Below are 19,974 nucleotides of genomic sequence, written 5' to 3' on the forward strand. Positions count from 1 at the left end.
TTTTCTTCTGAAGTCCAAGCATACTAGAGAAATGAGACTGGTTTTTTTCCTCAGGCCCGGCACTCGTATTTCTTAGGATTGTTCAAAAGGTATGTCATGTATGTTCCGTTAAAGAATGCTGCTATCAGAGAACCAGGAAAATCCTCTAAATAAAACTCTGAGCTTTATGGTATCTTTTTTTATATTCTATGGAAGTAGAAACAGTAGGTGAACACCCCATAGAGATACAGTGCACTGAAACATAACATTAATCTTTGATAGCCAGGTTGTATTGATGGACAGCCTTACTCATGGACTTAGATTGGCTCTATGCCAGAAGTCAGAAAACCTGAGTTTTCTTCCTGATTCTGCCAAGACCTTGGTCAAGTCACTTACCTCTCTGTGCATCTCAGTTTTTCCACCTGTAAAATGGGATGATGATGCCCTTTGAGATTTATAATTGATAGCACCATACAAGTATTCAGATATTATTACTGAGACTCTGGTACTTGAACTATACCACTGCATTCTAATGTTAGTAGAGTTACATAATAATCTAAATGAAGCCCCTTGTCATGAAAACAGAGAGAGATTTAGGAATCTCCTTTTCTGTTTCTTCTTCTTTGTGATCACCATTCTGTAAAAATCCAGTCCATGTGTAAACTTAACTATATATATAATTTAGTAAATTTAATTCACCACATACGGTAGGTCAAAGTGACACTGATTTAGACTTTAGACACTGGAAGGTAAAAGTTTTCAAGTAATGCACAGGAAATTCTATTAACAATCAGATGGGGAGAGGGGAACTATGCACACCTATTTTAAAAATGTCCCCTTCAAGCTTATCTGTCTACATTATGCTCTGGCAGCCTGATGGATAACATGTAAAAGAAATTTCTCCCTGCCAGCCAATAAACTGACATTAAGAAACACAGGCAATACAGACAATTCAATGAGCTAGTAAGGGAATACAAGACCTGTGGACAAATCAGAGAAGGCATCTCACTAACATCTGCTTTTCAATCTCCTGCAGCAAGGGGACATTCGTTTCCCCTCATACTCTTGCAACATCTTGCAATGTGTGCTTCTATGTTAAACCAAGTCTTATCAAATACGATGACTTAAAATGTCCCCACATGTTAGGAAGGAAAGATGTGGAAGAGACAGAATGAATGCAAACACCAGGCCCAAGTAGCCAGGCTGGGGGCAGGGGAGAAATGGAAATGGGGAGTGATCTCCTCTCAGATCCGACATGACAGTGGAGTTGCTCTGGGGCTGCTAGTGCAGCCCATAGATTAGAACAGTTTCCTCTGCTCCTGCACTCCCATGTAAAAGCAGTACATTTCCCCTACTCTGTTATTTTGCTATAATTAACATCAGCCCGACTCCTATTAATTATTTGCTGCTATTTTCTATTGGTAGTGCCCTCCCTCACTCAATTTCCCTTTAAGAAATGTTTTTAAGGGTACGTCTACACTGCAATCATGGGGTGCAACTGCAACTCGTGTAGACAAACCCCAACTAGCGTTAATCTAGCCAGCAGTGAAGGCACAGAAGCACTGGCTTCAGCATGGGTTAGTAATTACTCAGGGTTCCAGGTGGGCTCGTACATGTGGGCTGAAGCACAAGGAGTGCTAGTCCCCTTCTTGCTCTGCCTTTGCTGGTGGGGACAAAGCGTTTGCTGCCGGCCCATGCTAGCAGTAAAACTGCTAATCCCCATCACTGGCTCAGCTGCACTGGCCAGCAGGTTGGGGAGATTAAGCCAAGATTTCGCCCAACTGCTGGGCATAAGGGAGTAAAGCCTTTTGTACTCTTGCACATCTGCTCTCAGTGTCCAAATAGACACTGGGCAGGAGTGGGGGTTCTTACACTTTTACATTCCTCTGCCTCCTTGGTTGTACAGTTCAAGTCACAATTGAGCCCTTTGTCCTTAGCGCTGGGACTAGCTGAAACCCTGGACAGGAGTTCTCAGAATGCATCGGTGCAGGAATTACTGAGCCAGACTAGATCATGATGGGCCCCTCAGGTTTTATAACCTCCAATTCTATGAAAAGCTGATCTTGTCTTTCCAATCATGTTCTCCCCGTCTCCCCCCGAAAAGCTACCCTTTAAGCTAGTTCTCCAAGGACTGAATTGAACAGGACAAAACTATTGACAGAAAAAGAAGCCAGCCTCTCCCATCCATCCTATCCAGTGGCTAATAACATTATCCCAGATTGTTAAGGTCTCAAAACAAACTAGCCACCAGTTTTTCATGGCGGTTTTGGAAAGCAGGTGGCTGTCACAAACTGAGTCACTTTGGAAGCCAGCCGCCCCAGAAGAGAGAAAATCTGGGTAAGGAATTCACTACATGGGACCAAATAGAAAGTCTGTACAAAGAGTTGTTCAAAATATGGAATGTCTTTGGAGAAGGTCATTTCCTATCAGCTTAGACACTCCTTGGCTCAGAAACTGGCAGGATTCTGTAGAGTTCATTGAAAAGTGGAAAGCTGAAATACCAGGATGAATGAAAGAACATTTACAGCTCTACAGCTTGCTGGTATCTCTCTGTTCCACAACAGTGGTGATAAGATGCAGGGAAAAGACAGATTTTTATCAATGGAGAGACTAGACTCATTTATTAAGGAGAGCAAGATACCATCTTGAGCAGACACTGCTGCAGGTGAAGCTGATGGGGCAGAGATGGAAGGAAAGGCATTAGAAGCACTGGCTGGGCAGCAACCCAGAGCAGATCAGATGTAGAAAGTAACTAACTACTACAGGAGATCAAAGCTAAGAGGGGCCTCGATCCACCAACATTTCGAGTCCCTCTAAAAACCATGTGCTCTAACCCTCCTTGACACTCTGTTCATCCTAGCCCGTCCCCATGCAATGTAGGTTCTTCCAGCCAGACCAACCAGCCACCCTAAAAGGATCTTCTTTCTACCCCCTCAGAGTGTGCTCATCTTTCTTACACTCCCAGCTGAGTCCTTCCTCTTCCTCCCTGGGTGGTGGGTGAACTCCCCATTTGGTGATGCTAGCCCCAGGCCCTGCCCCTTCTGCCTGAGCCACCCCCACTCCCGTGGCTGGAGGAGCCCCAGCCTGCCTCAGCCATGCAGGCCAGCCCCAGCATCAGGCCAGCCCAACCCCTGGGCTGCTGGCCAGCTGGCTGGCCCAAGCACCATGCTGCCAGCCAGCCTGATCACTGGGGCCCCTGTAAGCTGGCCTGAGCCCTTAGGGGAGAGGGTGAGCGAGGGCAGGGCCTTGGGGCGCAGACACGGCCTAGATTGGGGAGGCTTAGCCTCCCCTGGCCTACTATACCCGCTGCCCACGTCTTCCTCCCAAGTGAGACAGCCCTGACGACTCCAGCCAGCAACTGAGCCAACAGCAATCAAGAGGGCTGCACTTGTTCTGCCTCACTACTACACTCAGCCAGGGGCGGCTCCAGGCACCAGCACAGCAAATGCGTGCCTGGGGCAGCAAGCTGCGGGGGGCGATGCGCCGGTTGTGTGAAGGCGGCATTCAGGCAGCGTTTGGCAGCATGCCTGTGGGAGGCTGTCATAAACAGATACAAAAAGTTAATAGCACAGAAGTGCTTCATCTCTCTTTTGCCGGGAAAGGGTTAACAAGAACAATGTGCCTGGCTGTCACCTGACCCGAGGGCCAATCAGAGGACAGGATACTTTCAAATCTTGAGGGAGGGAAGTTTTTGTGCTGTGCTGTTAGATATTGGTTGTTCACTCTGGGGGCTCAGAGGGACCAGATGTGCAACCAGGTTTCTCTCCAATCTCTCCGATACAGGCTCTTGTAAGTTCAGAATAGTGAGTACTAGGTAGATAAAGCGAGTTAGGCTTATGGTTGTTTTCTTTATTTGCAAATGTGTATTTGGCTGGAAGGAGTTCAAATTTGTATTTTGCTGAAAGGATTTTACTTTGTACTTGTATACTTAGGCTGGGAGGGTGTTCCCAGTGTCTATAGCTGAAAGACCCTGTAACATATTCCATCTTAAATTTACAAAGATAATTTTTACTGTTTTTTCTTTCTTTAATTAAAAGCTTTTCTTGTTTAAGAACCTGATTGTTTTTTTTATTCTGGTGAGACCCCAGGGGACTGGGTCTGGATTCACCAGGGAATTGGTGGGGAGAAAGGAGGGAAGGGGGAGAGAGAGGCTGATTTCTCTCTGTGCCAGGATTACTCTCTCTCAGGAAGAGTCTGGGAGGGGGAAAGAGAAGGAGGGAGGAAGGTGAATTGTTCTCTCTGTTTTGTGATTCAAGGAGTTTGAATCACACAGTGATCTTCCAGGGTAACCCAGGGAGGGGAAGCCTGGGAGAGGCAACAGTGAGGGAAAGGGTTTACTTTCCTTGTGTTAAGATCCAGAGGGGTCTGGGTCTTGGGGGTCCCCAGGCAAGGTTTTGGGGGGACCAGAGTGTACCAGGCACTGGAATTCCTGGTTGGTGGCAGTGCTACAGGTTCTAAGCTGGTAACTGAGCTTAGAGGAATTCATGCTGGTACCCCATCTTTTGGACGCTAAAGTTCAGAGTGGGGAATTATACCATGACAGAGGCGCACCAGTCCCGCGGCTTTGGCGGCTATTCAGCAGCGGGTACGCCAAAGGCGCGGGACCAGCAGATCACCCACAGAAACACCTCTGCACTCAGCCCTCCTCTGAATAAGGATCCGGCCTTAACTCACCGCGTCTATCTCACTCCTAGCTATACACAGCTATACACTCGCAGCTATACACTCCTAGCACTCTTATTCACTGCAGTGGCTTCCCTGATGTTCTATAAAATACTTGTGAGCTGCGTGAGCCTGGTCTTAGCAGGTACAGAGTCTCCTCTGAGGCAAACCACGCAGTGCAAGCAACTATTTCACTGGGGAGCACACCTGTAATTGTTGCTCTGCTCAAAACGATGGGGTTTTTAAGTCATCCATAGTTGCTAAAGTAGAAGTGACAAATCTTAACACTCACAATTGAGCTATTCCACATGAAAGATCACCTAGTTGTTTTCCAGACTGATACAGTCTATGTCAAACACAGCAGCAGATTTGCCTGAAGTATTTATGTGTGTGCAAGAATTTAGTTATGCAGCTTACATATATAATTAAGGAGTAAGGATGTGTGTTTTAGCAGGCTGCAAGATTGCAATGTAGGTCTGTCAGCTGTTAGGTTTCCACCAGTCTGGTTTAAAATTGAAGAATGTCCAAATCAAAGGTACATTTGCTTGAGCATCAATTCTCCCTACCTCGTTATGAACCTATAAAACTCTGGCCTGGCTGTGAATGTTTAACAGTAAGGGATGGGAAATCAGGAATCAAAACAGGAGGGAAAGTAAAAAAAATCCCTTTCATTTATCAGTCCAAGCCCTTACATTATCCTGTTCTATCATTGCCTGGTAGAAAAGTGTCAACATACAATGGCGTTGGTCTGGCAGACGAAGAGCCCAATTCTGAGCACTTCCTACTAGGTGTTCAGTAACTCTCACTGAAATCAACTGGGAGCGACAGGCACTCAGCATCTTGCAGGTATTTAGTGATCAGAACCTCACAGGATTGGGTCTCAAACAAAACAAAAAGGAATAAAAAATTAAGATCTGACCTTTTCAGTGCAGTTTATTCCATTTCAGGTACCCTTCCCTGATAATTATTTTCTTGAATATTTTACACATGCACGTACTAAACGAAGAGCAAAAATAGGCACATATGAGAAGGGAAGATAAGTCTATTTTGACAATGTTGACTTCGTTAGAGTGCTGGAGAGTGACTGGGGGATATTGATTTATGTCTATTTATACATCTGCCTCAAGTGTTTTCAACAAGGTAATTTGCCATGAGACATAAGATGAAGCAAATTAGGTTTCATTTTGCAACTGTGTTTGGAGTGCGTAGACTCAACAAGAAATTCCATGTCATAAACCGAGTCTGAGAGATGGAGGTTAGTAATATATTTCTGTTTTTTGAACTTCTGACAGTTTTTTTAAAATAAAAAATACAAAATATTTTTACTGAAAATTTAAAAATGAAGCGTTCAGCATCATAGTGTTATCCATCCAATCGTTGCAAAGTTTTTATCCTTCCGATGCTTTATGTGATGAATAAAACATATTGTTGTTGGCATCCCTTCGTTTGCGAGAGACGGTGGGAATTGCAGCCTATGATATAGATGGTTTGCAATGTCTATAAAAGGGGTAGGCACAGCCATAAAGGGCCTCATATTACAGCCTTTACTTGTGCGACTAATCCTGACTTACATGAGTAAGGGTTACCGGACTGGGACATAGATCAGAATGTTTAGGAATTCAGTGGGACTACTCATCTTCCTAAAGTTATGCCCACACTTAAGTCTTGTGCTGAACTGGGACTTAAGATACCAAACCTGTAGTCACTCAAATCCAAGAAATAATTCACAGGAGTTGGATAGGGCCCTAAGGAAAACTGCTGGGAGAAATGGCTGGAGTCAAATATAATTTTTTCCTCAATGCTTTCTTATTTGTACCTATTAGTCCAGCTACTAGTAGAAAGTATGATGTACATACCTGAGAGTGTTGTTAATATTACAAGGACATTTCTTCTGGCATTTTAGGCCATAAAGCCCTTCTGGACACATTCTTTCTTGGCAACGAAACCCTTTAAACCCAGGGTCGCACATACATGCTCCATTTACGTGGTAACACTTTGCACCATTTTGACAGTCACATTTTCGAGTGCACTGAAAGCCATATGTCCCAACAGGACACTCCTCTTGACACCTGCAAAGAAATATGTGAGATCTGATGAACGCCAAATGCTAAAGAGAGGCTAGTCCGTTTATGACTTTTCCAAGGGAATATTTTGGCTGATATATTAAGCATAAAATCATACCTCATTTATTTAAGTAATGTACTGAACAAATGAAATCATTGAGGTGATGTGTTATCTTGAGCATGTAAATTGCTGCTAACCTAAAGTGTATTTAATCTGTCCAATTAAATTTCACAGTATTTACACTAGTGTTAACAAAGTGACTGTGCTATCACTTCCTCAATAATTACATTCAGAAAGCATGAACAATTTGATACACAATTAGCTACTTTCTTGAAAGAAAGTCATCTATATTTGCTTTCTTCTAATTTTCAAAGCCCTACACACACACACTTCCTTAAATGTGTACCATACACTCGGAATGCTAATCAGGGCTGAAAAATAAGCATGATCAATTAAGTAATATTAAGAAAAATGTGCTACAACAAAAAATGGTTTTGTTTTCCCTTTATGCTGCTTTTGCACCTGTTTTATAACAAAAGTGAAACTGGCCCCTTGTCTTGTTGCATATGTACTGTCTATCTACAGCAGTCTGAACCTAAAATCCTCTTTTCATTTATTATTACAGGGATGGTCACTAGCACAAAAGCTCAGACAGACAGTTTTCACCCTCAGTGTAGTTTCTTCTCCAGAATTAACAACATTTGTAATACCTGATACACACAAAAATAGAACCCCATGAAACTATATACAGATTGTTTTTAACTGCACCTTTCCTGTAATATTTCAAATATTTCCCTACTGGATGATTTATGAAATGTTGGGGCAATACATTCTGAACAGTCTGTTTCACAGTGCTGTGCAAAGCAATCCAAGAGATCACATTTCCTACCTGAAAGGTTTTTTGCTGCCCTAAGCTTCAAAAGCACAACTGTCCAAGCAAAGGAAAGAAAGGGGTGGGGGAGGGAGTAGGGCACAACAGCCCAGAATGCTACCCCTGGAATTGTGCCACCCCAAGCATGTGCTTGCTTTGCTGGTGCCTAGAGCCGGCCCTGAATAAAAGTCCTAGAAAATGGAACTGTTTCTGTGCCTGTTGCAACTTGATGGGTTCCGAATTTTACAAGGTATTAGTGCCTCAGTTTACATGATTCATCATGAAGCACAGCTATGCTTTATTCACTTAAAAAGCCAATTCCCTTATCTCATGGATACCAGATATTGGAAATCGCCTATCAGCATTAATTTAAGCCCATGCACTGACTAAAATGTATACTGTAAATGCAGTGGAGAGAGGTCAGTGTTAAATGTCTTTCTGCAGGTCATTTCACAGCTGGCATGTGAGACTTAATATGTAAAAGATTAAGGTACAACACAAGCCTAACAAATTGAAATGAACACGCTCACTATTTAAGAGGAGAAATCACGGTCGCAGCCTCAGATGAAGATGTTTTACTAAAAATAAACAAAGTAAAATAAAAAAGCCCAGCTAGTGATTTAACTGCAGCATATTTCAGCATGGTCGTCATTATATTGCTCAAGTTCAGACTTGGGATCGGAAGTTAGAGGAACATGTGGAAAAAATGGCAGTGAAAGAAGTCTTAAGTCACCCTGAGCTAACTATTGGCTGCTAGCTTTGAAGTCCTCAGTGCCGTCCAACTGTGGAGTAATAGCCAACAAGGAATAATGGGAATAGGACTGAAACACTTAAAACAAATGAAATGCAATGAATGTATTAAGATGTCTTGTTTCCATTGCCACATGCAGCTCGACTAGTGAGCAGGAGACTACTGTACTCAACAAGATGAATGCACAGTCGACGGTGCACTATATCATTCTATATTTATAGAAGATGAAACATTACATAGAAGGGAAAAAAGCATCTGGAAATGAAATATTGATGACCTAATCCATTTACATAATTAGCCATTTTCTACTAACAATTTAACCAACTTATTTATTTGGAGATCAAGCAGCTACTGCTAATGAATTTTATACGAAGAATACCAATAACGATTCCTCTGGAACATAAGGATAATCACAGCAGGAATTAGCTTTCTACTGAAACATCCTTCCTTAGCAACATATCAATCTAATGTGTCCATAACACCATTAACAACCAGATACATTGCTCAATTAAACTACAAAATGAGCTGCTAAGCCCTAGTTGTGTTTCTTGTTTAATTTACATTGCTTTCTGCCTATCTGGGGAGATTCGCATTATAATATCTACTGAACTTTAATATGTTCTACAATTATTTGGGCTGGGATAATATGGCTGTCACCTGTAGAATTAATGGAAGCAATTTCACAAAATATTAAACATAAGACAGCCTGTTTAACAGAAGAAAATATTACAAGCACCTACATTATTTTCCAATATTAGTGCTAGGAATGGTTCTTACGGAAGAATAATGGCTCTGTTTTCTTTACAAGGATCACCTTTTGTACAATAACAAAAGCTATCAGAAATACACTTAAAAACTGTGGAGATCATGGTTTTCATAGCTATGAAATATTTAAACAAACAAAACAGGTTTGCTTATTCTATCATAACAAATGTAGTATTTATCCTATTAAGATTCAATCTATCGGCTCAATGACGAGATGAAAAACCCAGCTAAAATGCTAGGTTCACTTTTTGTTGTTGTCAGCCATAAAATTTTCATACTTTCCAGTTGTGCTTTGGCTATTATTCCATTCAAATAATTTACAATACAGACATTTACATGGGCGCTTAAGTTATTTTAGTTCAGCACAAAGCTATCTGGAACTATCAATAGTGCTTGTCCATTTGTTATAGGTTAAGTGGTGTGGTCCCACTTCCCAGAAAGCAGGGAATGAACAAAAAGTGACAATTACACTTCTACAGGCTTGTGTGTCTTGGTTAAGTCCACAAACATTTATCTAACTATATGTCATTATCTGTCTTACAGGACTCCAAACTGTATATGGCTATTTACAGACAAGTAAAAAAGAACATCGGGAGATAATCAAGATCTAGTATTAATAGAAATATTCTCCTGATTTAAAAAAAATGTCAAAGAAAATACTGTTTTGTTTGGAAACTACATTCCCTTGCTGCGGCTGCAATGTATGTCGTGGCATTATGATAGTATGAGACCCGGAAAGCAAAATGGACTAGATCCCTAAAATGAATCTGACTAGTTTGTCCCATTGCCCCAGCTGAGTGAAATCACAGCATTAAAGCCAATGGGGGATTTACCATTAACTAGTTGTAGTTACCAACAGGCAAGACAAGTGTGCTCACCTTAAGAACAAATTTTTACAGATGAAATCCTGTCCCCACTGAATTCAGTCGCAAAACTCCTCAGTGACTTCAGTTGGGCCAGGATTCTATCCATCGATAAGGTAATTCTTTGGGCTTCCCATAAACTTTACAGGCTTCATCTAAACTGAAGAGTGTTTTAAACAGGGTGTGGGAATCTCCAGGCTGCTCCCAGCCTCTTTTGCTGCTAGAGAAGTTGAGTGTGAAAGTCTATGCATTTTGGCTTTGAAAACAGATGCATCTCCTTTCCTCTGCTTCCCTTTGGGATACCCTCACTTCCTCTTGATCTCCCCTTGTCTTCTGTCCTTCATGTCTATTTTGCTCCTGACAGTTCCCAGTCCAGCGAAGCATCTGAGCAGTTCCATCAGGCCCTACTTACTTAGAAGTTTTGATTGGATCGGGGCCCATATTCACAGCTCTCTACCCCCCTGGCTTGCCCACTTTCCATTGTTACACCTTCCAGTTGGCCCCTAATATTTCCTCTCTCTCCCCTCTGAGATCCCATCTCCTTCCAGAAGCCACACACACACACACACCCTCTAAAGCTCAACCTGTGTGTCCTCCTCTGTCCCTTCCCACATCGCTAGGTTCCCCCCTTTCCGTTCCCTGGCTCTGGGGGTTGCTGCCAAGAGCATGGGCAAACTCGATCCCTTCTTCCTTTGCCCGCTACTTGTGGTCTCCTCTTCCAAGTCCCCAAGGGAATGTTTCTGCTCCTGTTGCTGCATGTGCTCTGCCTGTGTTGGGGCAGGTCTCTTTATTTCTTGCAGAGCCAGTTACTTTTCAGCGCCATGCCCCCTTGTGGCTGGCAATGGAGTGAAGGAGCTGGCCTAGCTGTCGGCTGCTGGCTGGGAGCTCACAACAGCTTTAGCACGGTTGAGTCTCCCAACTAACAAACCAGGGACCCAGAGCCATTGGCTGCAGAGGCCTCAAAACCAGTCCTTTGTAGCTGAGGCTAAGGGCATGTCTACACTTATCTCTGGAGCGATCGATCCAGCGCGGATCGATTTATCACAGCTAGTGAAGGCGCAATAAGTTGACCGCCGAGCGCTCTCCCATCGACTCCAGTACTCCCATCGACTCTGGAGCAAGAAGAGCAGGTGGACTCAACAGGGGAGCGTCAGCAGTCGACCTACCTCAGTGAAGATACTGCGGTAAGTAGATCTAAGTACATCGACTTCAGCCACATTATTCACATAGCTGAAGTTGTGTAACTTAGATCGATCCCCCCCCTCCCAGTGTAGACCAGGCTTAAGTGTACAAAGAGCCTCTGATTTCAGGCACAATCACCACGATAGACATTCAGCCCTGATGATCACTTTTCACTGGAAAGCTATCTCCATATTTAAAAGTAAGTTAAAGCTAAGATTAGCCATGACATTTAAAGGCTCCCCCAATTAATGGGGCACTGGCTTTGTGCCATGAGGTCCCAACCACCAGCTTTATAAAGGGTGCTGTTGTAAGAACAGGGGATTTTCCTTAAAGCAACCTTCCCTAGAATGACTTCTACTTCCATCTGCTTTACCTAGCTGCAGCTGCTATTTGACACATTTCCCAAAGCAAACACTGGCATTAGTTACATGAAGACACCTGATTTCAACAGAAGTTACATGGCTGCAACACAGCAGAATGGCCTTCTAGATGTAAGTGTAGCATTTAGGGCTGGTTTGTTTGTGTCCTCTGAATAGCTGACAAAGAAAGACGAAAGGAAATAAGACACTCCAACAAACTCTAAACGTCCTTATGCACTAGGGCAGTGGCTCTCAACCTTTCCAGACAACCGTCCCTCTTTCAGGCATCTGATTTGCCTTGCATACCCTCACTTAAAAACTGCTTGCTTACAAAATCAGACACAAAAACACTGAAGTGTCACAGCTCACTATTACTGAAAAATTGCTGACATTCTCATTTTTACCATATAATCATAAAATAAATCAACTGGAATATAAATATAAATATTATTTCAGTGCATAGTATATAGAGCAGTACAAACAAGTCATTATCTGTATGGAATTTTAGTTCGTACCAACTTCACTAGTGCTTTTTACGTAGCCTGTTGTAAAACCAGGCAAATACTAGATGAGCTGATGCACCCCCGGAAGACCTCTGCATCCCCCACGTACCCCTGGTTGAGAACCACTGCATTAGGGATAAAATTCAGTGGGCTATCACTTAAGATGGATTTAAGTGATGTATAGGCCCTCTGAATATACTTCAATGAAGTCGCTTAATCCAAGACAGTTTTGTAAAACAATATAATCTTTTCTGATCAAATTAAGGTAGCTCCTCTGGTTTATAAATGTTGAGGATTTATCACTTTTTTGCTCGTGTCAGAAACTGCAGCAACCCAGATGGGAAGGGAAGGACGTATTAAACTGCTGCATTGCTTACTCTTGAGGATATTAATTTGTATAAATATGGTTCATTTACATATCTTGTAAACATGTAATGCTTTCTATTAAATTTGTCGCTGTAAATATCTAAATTTAATTTAATCCATTAAATTTTTAAAAGAGTTAAAGTAAAAAAAAAAAAAAAAAGGAACAGTAAACGGCGAGCACTGCCACTGAAAAGTAATAAAAAGGCATATTATAAAGCTGAACTGCTCAAGAAAGAGGCACCTAACTGCAGCAATAGGAATGGAACACACTGTTTTCCAGAGAGCAAGATTGTCTAAGATTAATATTGAAGAGCAATGTGTTTTATTACCTGTCTCCCATATATCCAGCTGTACACAGGCATTTTCCAGTCACATGATCACACTGTCCTCCATTATGGCATGGACAATCCTGGCTGCAGTTAATTCCAAAGGTTCCGGAAGGGCATGGCTGTGCACATACAAAACCCTAGGGAGGTGCAGAAAGAGTAGTGTTTCAGTGAAAAGTTGCAACGTTCTGAGCTTTTCTTTCTAGATAGTATATTTATTTGTCCGTCTTGTGACACCTTGATCTAAATGAGCTGGCAATGTTTCTTGTGGACATGGTTTAAGATAAGATCAAAACAAGCCTAAAAATTCTGCCACCCAAATTAACTCCTGCCTTCCATCCTTCCATTTACAACGTGTCTCCCTAGTGACGACAAGTCACTGGTTTCTCTCTGGGGGCTTCCTCAAGCAAAGGCAGCAGGTGTAGCAGGAGGCAAGAATGATACAGACTCTGCACTTCTCAGAAGCAGAGGTGGGAGGGCTTGAGGAGTGCCAGGGGCAGCTGGCTTCAGCCTGTCCTGCCTTTCAACCTCTGGCCACTCTAACATTCCTGCCCCAATCCTACCCCCTTCCACTGGCCCCTCACCTCCTCTGCAGCAAGGCACTAAGACAGAAGCGTCTCCTCCTCTAACCTAGGGGCACTATGCTGGCTGCAAACTAGCAGGGGGAGTAGACAGTTGCCAGACAAGCGGCAGAGAGGCCATCTGGCTCCCAAGGCCCATCACTACTGCAGGTGCCTGGTGGGCAGGAGAAGTAACTGCAATGAAACCTCTGCTCTGTCCCTGCAGCCATGTGGGGTGAGGACATGGGGGCCTGCTGACATGACTGATGCCAACACGTGATGCAAGGCACATCTACCTGGCATCTCTCTGCACGGACAAAACCAAGATCTGTAGATATATAACTGGATTCCTCAGTGATGTTCAACTGCACAGCTACAGAGCCATGCCCCAACTTCCTTCTCTGCAGCCTCCAACCTCGACCTCTGCAGGGAACGAGCCCTCTGATTTAACCTGCATAAGCCATGGCTACTTAAGGCGCTGTCCATAAATTATGTACCACATTTTTTGGCAATTTTCAAGATCCACTCACCTCCTGTAACACTGAGACAAATGCACACATTTAAGGACCCACTCACCTGCTAATGCATTCCGTAATTTATGGACAGCCCTCAAACCTGCCACTTCAGTATCTCTCTGTACACCTACTTCCAGCCTTTAGACCAGCTGAGAATTATCCAGCACAGACAGACGAGCATCATGTACAAACCTCAAACCCCATCGGCCTATAAACTAAAACATGTTCATTTAAAATATGCTCCTGCAGCCCCTTTTCACTTGGAAGTTTTAAACCTAATTACAGTCAGTTCAGAATGCTCTTCCCACTGAAATCAAAGGGGAAAGAAAATATTCCCATCACAACTCAACAAACAACTGGCTGTTCACACAGGGTGAAACTCACCCGGGGGCATGAGGCCACCAGCAAACCCATACGCCACCTACGGCCCATTTGGGACCTCCACATCCCAGCCCCAATCCCATCCTTTGGCTCCATGTCTTGGGCCCCCATCCCTCTGCTCCTCCCACCCCCTTGTTCTCTTCCCTCCGACTCTATGCTGTCTGGGCAGTAGCAGCGGAAGAGCTGAAAGCCGGGGACAGACAGCCTCCCACCTCTCGGTTCCAGGGCCAGTATCATGACAACCCCCCCGACGCCCAGGAGGAGCAACTGCTGTGAAAGTCCTGATCCGCCCATGTAGCCTTAGGATAGCACAAACTCAGCGTAGGTTGCATCTTGGGACAATTGAGCTGCCAACCTCTAACAAGTCACTACTGAGCATGTGCCAACTGAGATTTCCAGAGGCTCACAACTTCGCCAAATTTGAGCAGGTTTTTCCAGGGATGGTTAAAGGCACATCTGAAACTCCAGGGCGATGCTTCTGCCAAATTTCAAACTCCTGCTCCAAAGCATGGAGGCACTAGAGCTCCACAATTAAAAGGCTGTAAGACTGTAACATGGGCAAAAGAACAGGTTTCCCCTTAACCTCAGCCTGAGGCAGACACCAAGCACGCAAAATTTCAGCCCAAACCATTCAAGTTGGACATGGTATAAGCAACTGAGGCAGAGTCTTTCAATGGAACGTGCTGGGAAACTTGAAGTATTGGAGGCACTGCCTGCATCACCTACCACACACAACATTTGACAGAAAAGCAGTGGGGATTTTCCTTGAACTTTTTTTCTTTTTTTTTTGGTCTCTGTGAAGTCTCATTTCCCCAACCAAGTGCCAGAGGCTCCTTATTTTGAACAAAGCACACACTGAATAAATCTTACACAAAAATGAAAAACGGAGCATCACAAATGAGGATATTCACAGTTACAGCTCCTCCTCCGGGGCACAGCTTAGGAACTCTGTAATAGCAACACATCCGCAATGGAAAGGCTGCCTCTCTCTCTAACCCTAAACCAGATCCCTCAAGCCTCTCTCAGCTTTGTGATAGGTGGTTCCCTAGCTAGAAAACAGACCTTTTGGCCTCAGTTCAAGACCAGTCAGATTCTGCTGTAACAAAACATGTCTCTCCAGGCTTGAGTAATAAGCAATACTATAAATTTGGAAATGCAGGTATCCATTTATCTGGATAAATGCATTTTCACTTCATGTCTCAAAAAGAACAGGATTTCTATCAACAAACAATGAGAAAGTAATACTCTGAGATCTATCCCCTGGAGCCAAAGGAATCTTTAGACATAACTTTTTGCATTAATCTGTGCTAAGAGAATATAAAACACCGCTCTGTGGAAGATCAAATGTCAGACCGAAGTTTCTTGTAGTTTACGCATCTTATCAGCAAAGTTTATTTTTTAAGACCCCGAAGTCTCAGGCTTCTGCTTTTAATACAGTTTCTCAGCATTATTAGGAAGATTATTAGAAAAGGTCTTCCCACCCCGTCCTTCATTTCATTTTACAAAAACCACAACAACAAAAAGAAACCTGCACGTGGCTGAGATGGAGGTTAAAGCACCCACCAACAAACACCCACATCCACTGGAGTGAAAAATGCCCAATACATTTTAGCATTAGAAGCCACTCTTCTAGTGTAATACTTCATACAACAGACTGCATGTTGTCCTGGTGAAAAAAACATGGGGAAATAAATACTTAAACACTGAGTTATTGTAACTCACTGCATTTCTGTCAGATTCCCCCTTCAAAGGAGAGGGTTTTACAAGGCAGCTTGAGGGGCAGAAGAACCAGCTTCCCTCAGAGGCTGATCCAAGGGGAAACCAGAGACTAACCTCCCTAGTCCACTTTTACCCATTCAGTTTGGTGCCTAGTCCCCCAGGTACCACAGCTCCTAAGGAAGCAAACCTGTCATTAGTAACTCCCACGTGTGCAGCCCAGGAGGGACAGAAAGTGCTGTGGGACAGGTCCCAGGAACTATAAAATGTGAGTAAATTTACTCAGTACTGGAGTATAAATCTAGGGAGAATTCACTCTCTCACACGTGCAGTGTACCTCCAGTACACACATGCAGTGTACCTCCAGTACACGCGCACGCACATACAAAGTCTGAAGTATCCTCTCCAAGTAAACTTCCAGTTTCCAAGAAAGACTATCAATACTATAAAATAAAATGAACAGTTAGCAGCCCCATCTCTTCTGCTCATTTATTGCCCGCTTGTGTCTGGCTGCACAAGCCACAGCACGTGCCAAGAGTTAAAACTCCAGCAAGAGAAAGGAATTAGTTACTCTCTCTCTAGGCGTTGGATTTTCAGCCTTTCATGAAAACCCTGGAGAGTCCCTTAAATTTAAAATCCCAACATTTACAAGCTGAATGCTTCTGCTTATAATTTCAGTTTCTTCCCCCAGAATACTTGATCTCTCGCTTCAATTTTTAGTTATGCTCAGTTCAAACACATCAATTGTTAACTCCAGGTTTTCCTCTGGAGACTAAGCAGCCAACAACAGAGTTTTCAGGAAAGTCCCTCTGGGACACTGAGTATTGCAGAGAAAATTCTAAACGTCAAGCACAAATGGGACAGAACGAATAGCTGCAGCTGCTCAGCAGCATCGGTGCTGTAGCGCTCTCCTTAAGGGACCACCTTGCACCGTAAAAGATTTCTAAAACTTTCTCTACATTCTTGTTTTTCTTTAGTGACATTTCCACCCTGTGAGAAAAGGTCTCCTGCCCAGATAGCAGATAAGGGGGAGTCCAATTTAGATTCTCAGAAACACTGGTATGTGCAGTACAAATATTAGGGGAGCACTTGTGGCAGGAAAAAAAAATCTCTGGGTGACATATTGGTGCTCATTCCTTTTTACTAATCAACTATCAGGGGAACTGCAATGTGGCAGCATCGCCTGCCAGCCTGAGAAAAACAACGGGGTTGCCTGCCTCATGTGTTAGCTACCCACCCCTCAGGGCGGAACAGTCTTTTGCTCACCCACTGAATGCTAAATGAGGGTGACTTACCCTGTATTAACACTGCTGGTTGTTTTTGGACCCGCTTCGTGCCATCACTGTGTCACCACTCCCTTTGGCTATGAGTGTCTTATGAGAGAGATCCACTAGGAGTTCTTAACATAGAGAACAGCTTAGGCTGAAAAGTCTGAAGGATGGTTTGCTCATGCATCTCTATCCTCCTGTGATATCTTACAACCTGCCACCAGAATCTCGAGGAAAATATCTTATCTGGAGCTAGAGCCATGATCAAAAAGTCTTTGACAAGCTAATACAACTCTCTCACAGCCAAAGTTTATCTTCCAGGTAACGTGGCTTTTTTAAACCTCTTTGGGGCCAAATTCCTTGTGGTGTAAACTGGTCCAGTCCCACTGAAATCAATGAAGGTGCACTGTTTTGCACCAGCAATGACTTTGCACTCAGTGTGTTGGCAGATTCCTATTACTGAGAGAGGGGGTGAAAAAACTGTCTTGAATCAAATCAATCCCTGGTTTAATTCCTCTGACTTAAACAGAGTTACACCACAGAGACATTTAGATCACTATTTTTCAGTGTTTGGATCCAAACACCAGTTCTATTCCCCCGCAAGCTTGTGATTGCTGACAATGAGGACACTGTTAAGGATCGGGCTATTTGTCATAGCATAACGATGGATCTAGAAAATCAAGGAAGCAGCACCTGGACGCCTTTCTGGGCAATGGAAGATGCTCATTTGTGTATCAGAGGCTGGAACTGAGTGAACGTACCCTACATTAGCATTAGCAGGATATGCTGCATAATTCTCCCTCCTCCATCCTGCACATGGAGGTACTTTAAAGAGCTAGAGGAATACAAAGTCCCCTCTCACTCCTGCACTTCCCAGATGGAATTAGATCCTCATCAAATTGTAATGTGTGATAATCTTTATAGCATACCAGGTATTAGAAAAAATCACAGGCATTGTTTTCCATTCAATTCCAGCAGGACTGCCAAGAGACTGATTGCTAATACTGGCAAAGTGCCAGGTAACGAAGCACAGCTGAATGGTGTGCAGGCCTGGGAGATTTGACAAATCCGGAGAGAGTTAATTATCACATTATTGATAAAGTTAAAGATTTTTTAAATGTTTGGTCCCGCTTTCTCGACAAACAAAACTAAAGCGGAGGGTAATTTGCTCTCTCGGGGCCAACTGTTTCATGCAGGCAAAACTTCTATTAAAATCAATGGGAATTATGCCTGAGTAAGGACAGTAGCACTGACCCTATCTCCGTGGCCCCGTGATGCTGTATCTATTCTCTCGGTAGCATTGCCTGTCAGAAACACGGCTGTCCTCTCATCTTCTCCCTCTCCCGTTATGAAAACGCTGCGCTTAGGACTTGGTTGGGCATTTGCTCAGCGTTCTGCGTAAGGGTGGCATGTAGCTGCACTACTCCTGGAGAAGGCGCAAGGAGGAATTGTAACTCAGAGAGGCCCAATTCCTCCCTGCTCCCTTCTTGCCCACAAGGGTGCTGTTGGAGCAGGGGGAGAACTGTGTGCTACAGCTCTTTGCAGGGTGTAGCACCGTCCCCCTCCTAGCACGGGCTCAGCTCTGCTGCTCAGCACTTGAGTATGGGGGAGCCACGCTTCTGCCCGCTCCTTCCCCTCTCTTCCCTCTCCGTACCCAGCTGCTCAGGGAAGTAGCATAGGGCATGCAGCCCCTGCTCTCCTCTCCACATGTTCAGCTGTGATGTGGGGAGGGTCCATATGGGGGTGGAAGAGCCTTATTCCTCTTCGCTCCCCTGTGGGGGTGCATTAAGGCTAGTCACAGTCTCGTATGTGTTTATTGCCCTGCAGTAGTGCCCTGGGGGCCCAATGCAGTACGTGCTGTACATGCACATACTGAAGAGATGGGTCCCACTGCAACGTGTTGACAGTCAAAGCATATGACAAGAAACAGCTGGTGGATACCGGGAGCAGAGAGGGAGCCCAAGCCAGTGAGTAAGTAAATTATAATGTACTTTCAGAGTAACTCTAAGCAAAGATCTCCAGGTGAGGTAAGTAGTAACTTGTTACATACCATCCATCCAGGAGGACAGGAGCACTCGCCGGTGATATGGTGACAGACTCCCCCATTCTGGCACGGGCAGCGCAATTCACACTGAGCTCCATGACTGCCTGGAGGGCAGTGCTCTTCACAGCTTGGTGAGGGGCAAGTGAGGTATGTGGGAGGGAACAAAACAAATCAAAACAGTTTAAAAGCAAACATTAACAAGAAATAGGCAAATCCACACCACAAAGCATCACGGGAGCTCTGATGCAAATCAGTGATGTTTCAATGGGCAATGTCAACAGTAAAAATCAATTAACCAAGAATTCCAACATTTAAGTTCCTACAAGACGCTGTGTCTGTGTTCTGAGGAGCCAGCACTGCAAGCCACGTGTGTACTCATTACTCATGCACGAAGTCTCACTCATGCATTTACCCAGTCGAACTGCTCCCGTGAGTAAAGATAACTCATGCACATCAGGGTTGCAGGATCAAGCCTTTAAAGCTTAATTACACAACGCAGCAATAAAACAAGCCACAAACAAAATAAAACGACAGGAATAAAATGCTGCAAAACGTTGAAGTGTTTTGTTCTTCCAAAATTATTACAAAATGTCAAATGAAATTACCCCCCGTGCGGAGGGCAGGCACAAGGCCACCTGGGCCCTGAAATTCTCATCCAATGCCTGCTGAGGTCAATGCAAGGACTGCATGGCTTTCATGATACTGAAGTGACCCAGATAGGCCTCGTGCTAGCTCTCTGCACCTGGGTGCTTTTCACCACATTTGGCTGCTGCTTTCTCATATTACCAGTTTTAACAGA

At 43.9% G+C, this 19,974-nt stretch overlaps 1 protein-coding gene across 11 annotated transcripts in view; it reads right to left on the bottom strand.

Moving 5' to 3' along the window:
* The window catches only part of MEGF11 (multiple EGF like domains 11), a 385,567-nt gene that overhangs the window by 112,154 nt on the left and 253,439 nt on the right, over positions 1–19,974 (bottom strand). For all 11 annotated transcript variants that reach the window (XM_050967532.1, XM_050967528.1, XM_050967531.1 and 8 more), the window contains 3 exons: positions 19,182–19,302; positions 12,695–12,831; positions 6,498–6,710 (listed from right to left, as the gene is read on the bottom strand). In XM_050967532.1, the coding sequence (XP_050823489.1) occupies positions 6,498–6,710; positions 12,695–12,831; positions 19,182–19,302 (471 nt within the window). The remainder of the gene's footprint in view (positions 1–6,497; positions 6,711–12,694; positions 12,832–19,181; positions 19,303–19,974) is intronic.

Source organism: Gopherus flavomarginatus, chromosome 9 (assembly GCF_025201925.1).
Source record: "Gopherus flavomarginatus isolate rGopFla2 chromosome 9, rGopFla2.mat.asm, whole genome shotgun sequence".
Taxonomy (NCBI): Eukaryota; Metazoa; Chordata; order Testudines; family Testudinidae; genus Gopherus; species Gopherus flavomarginatus.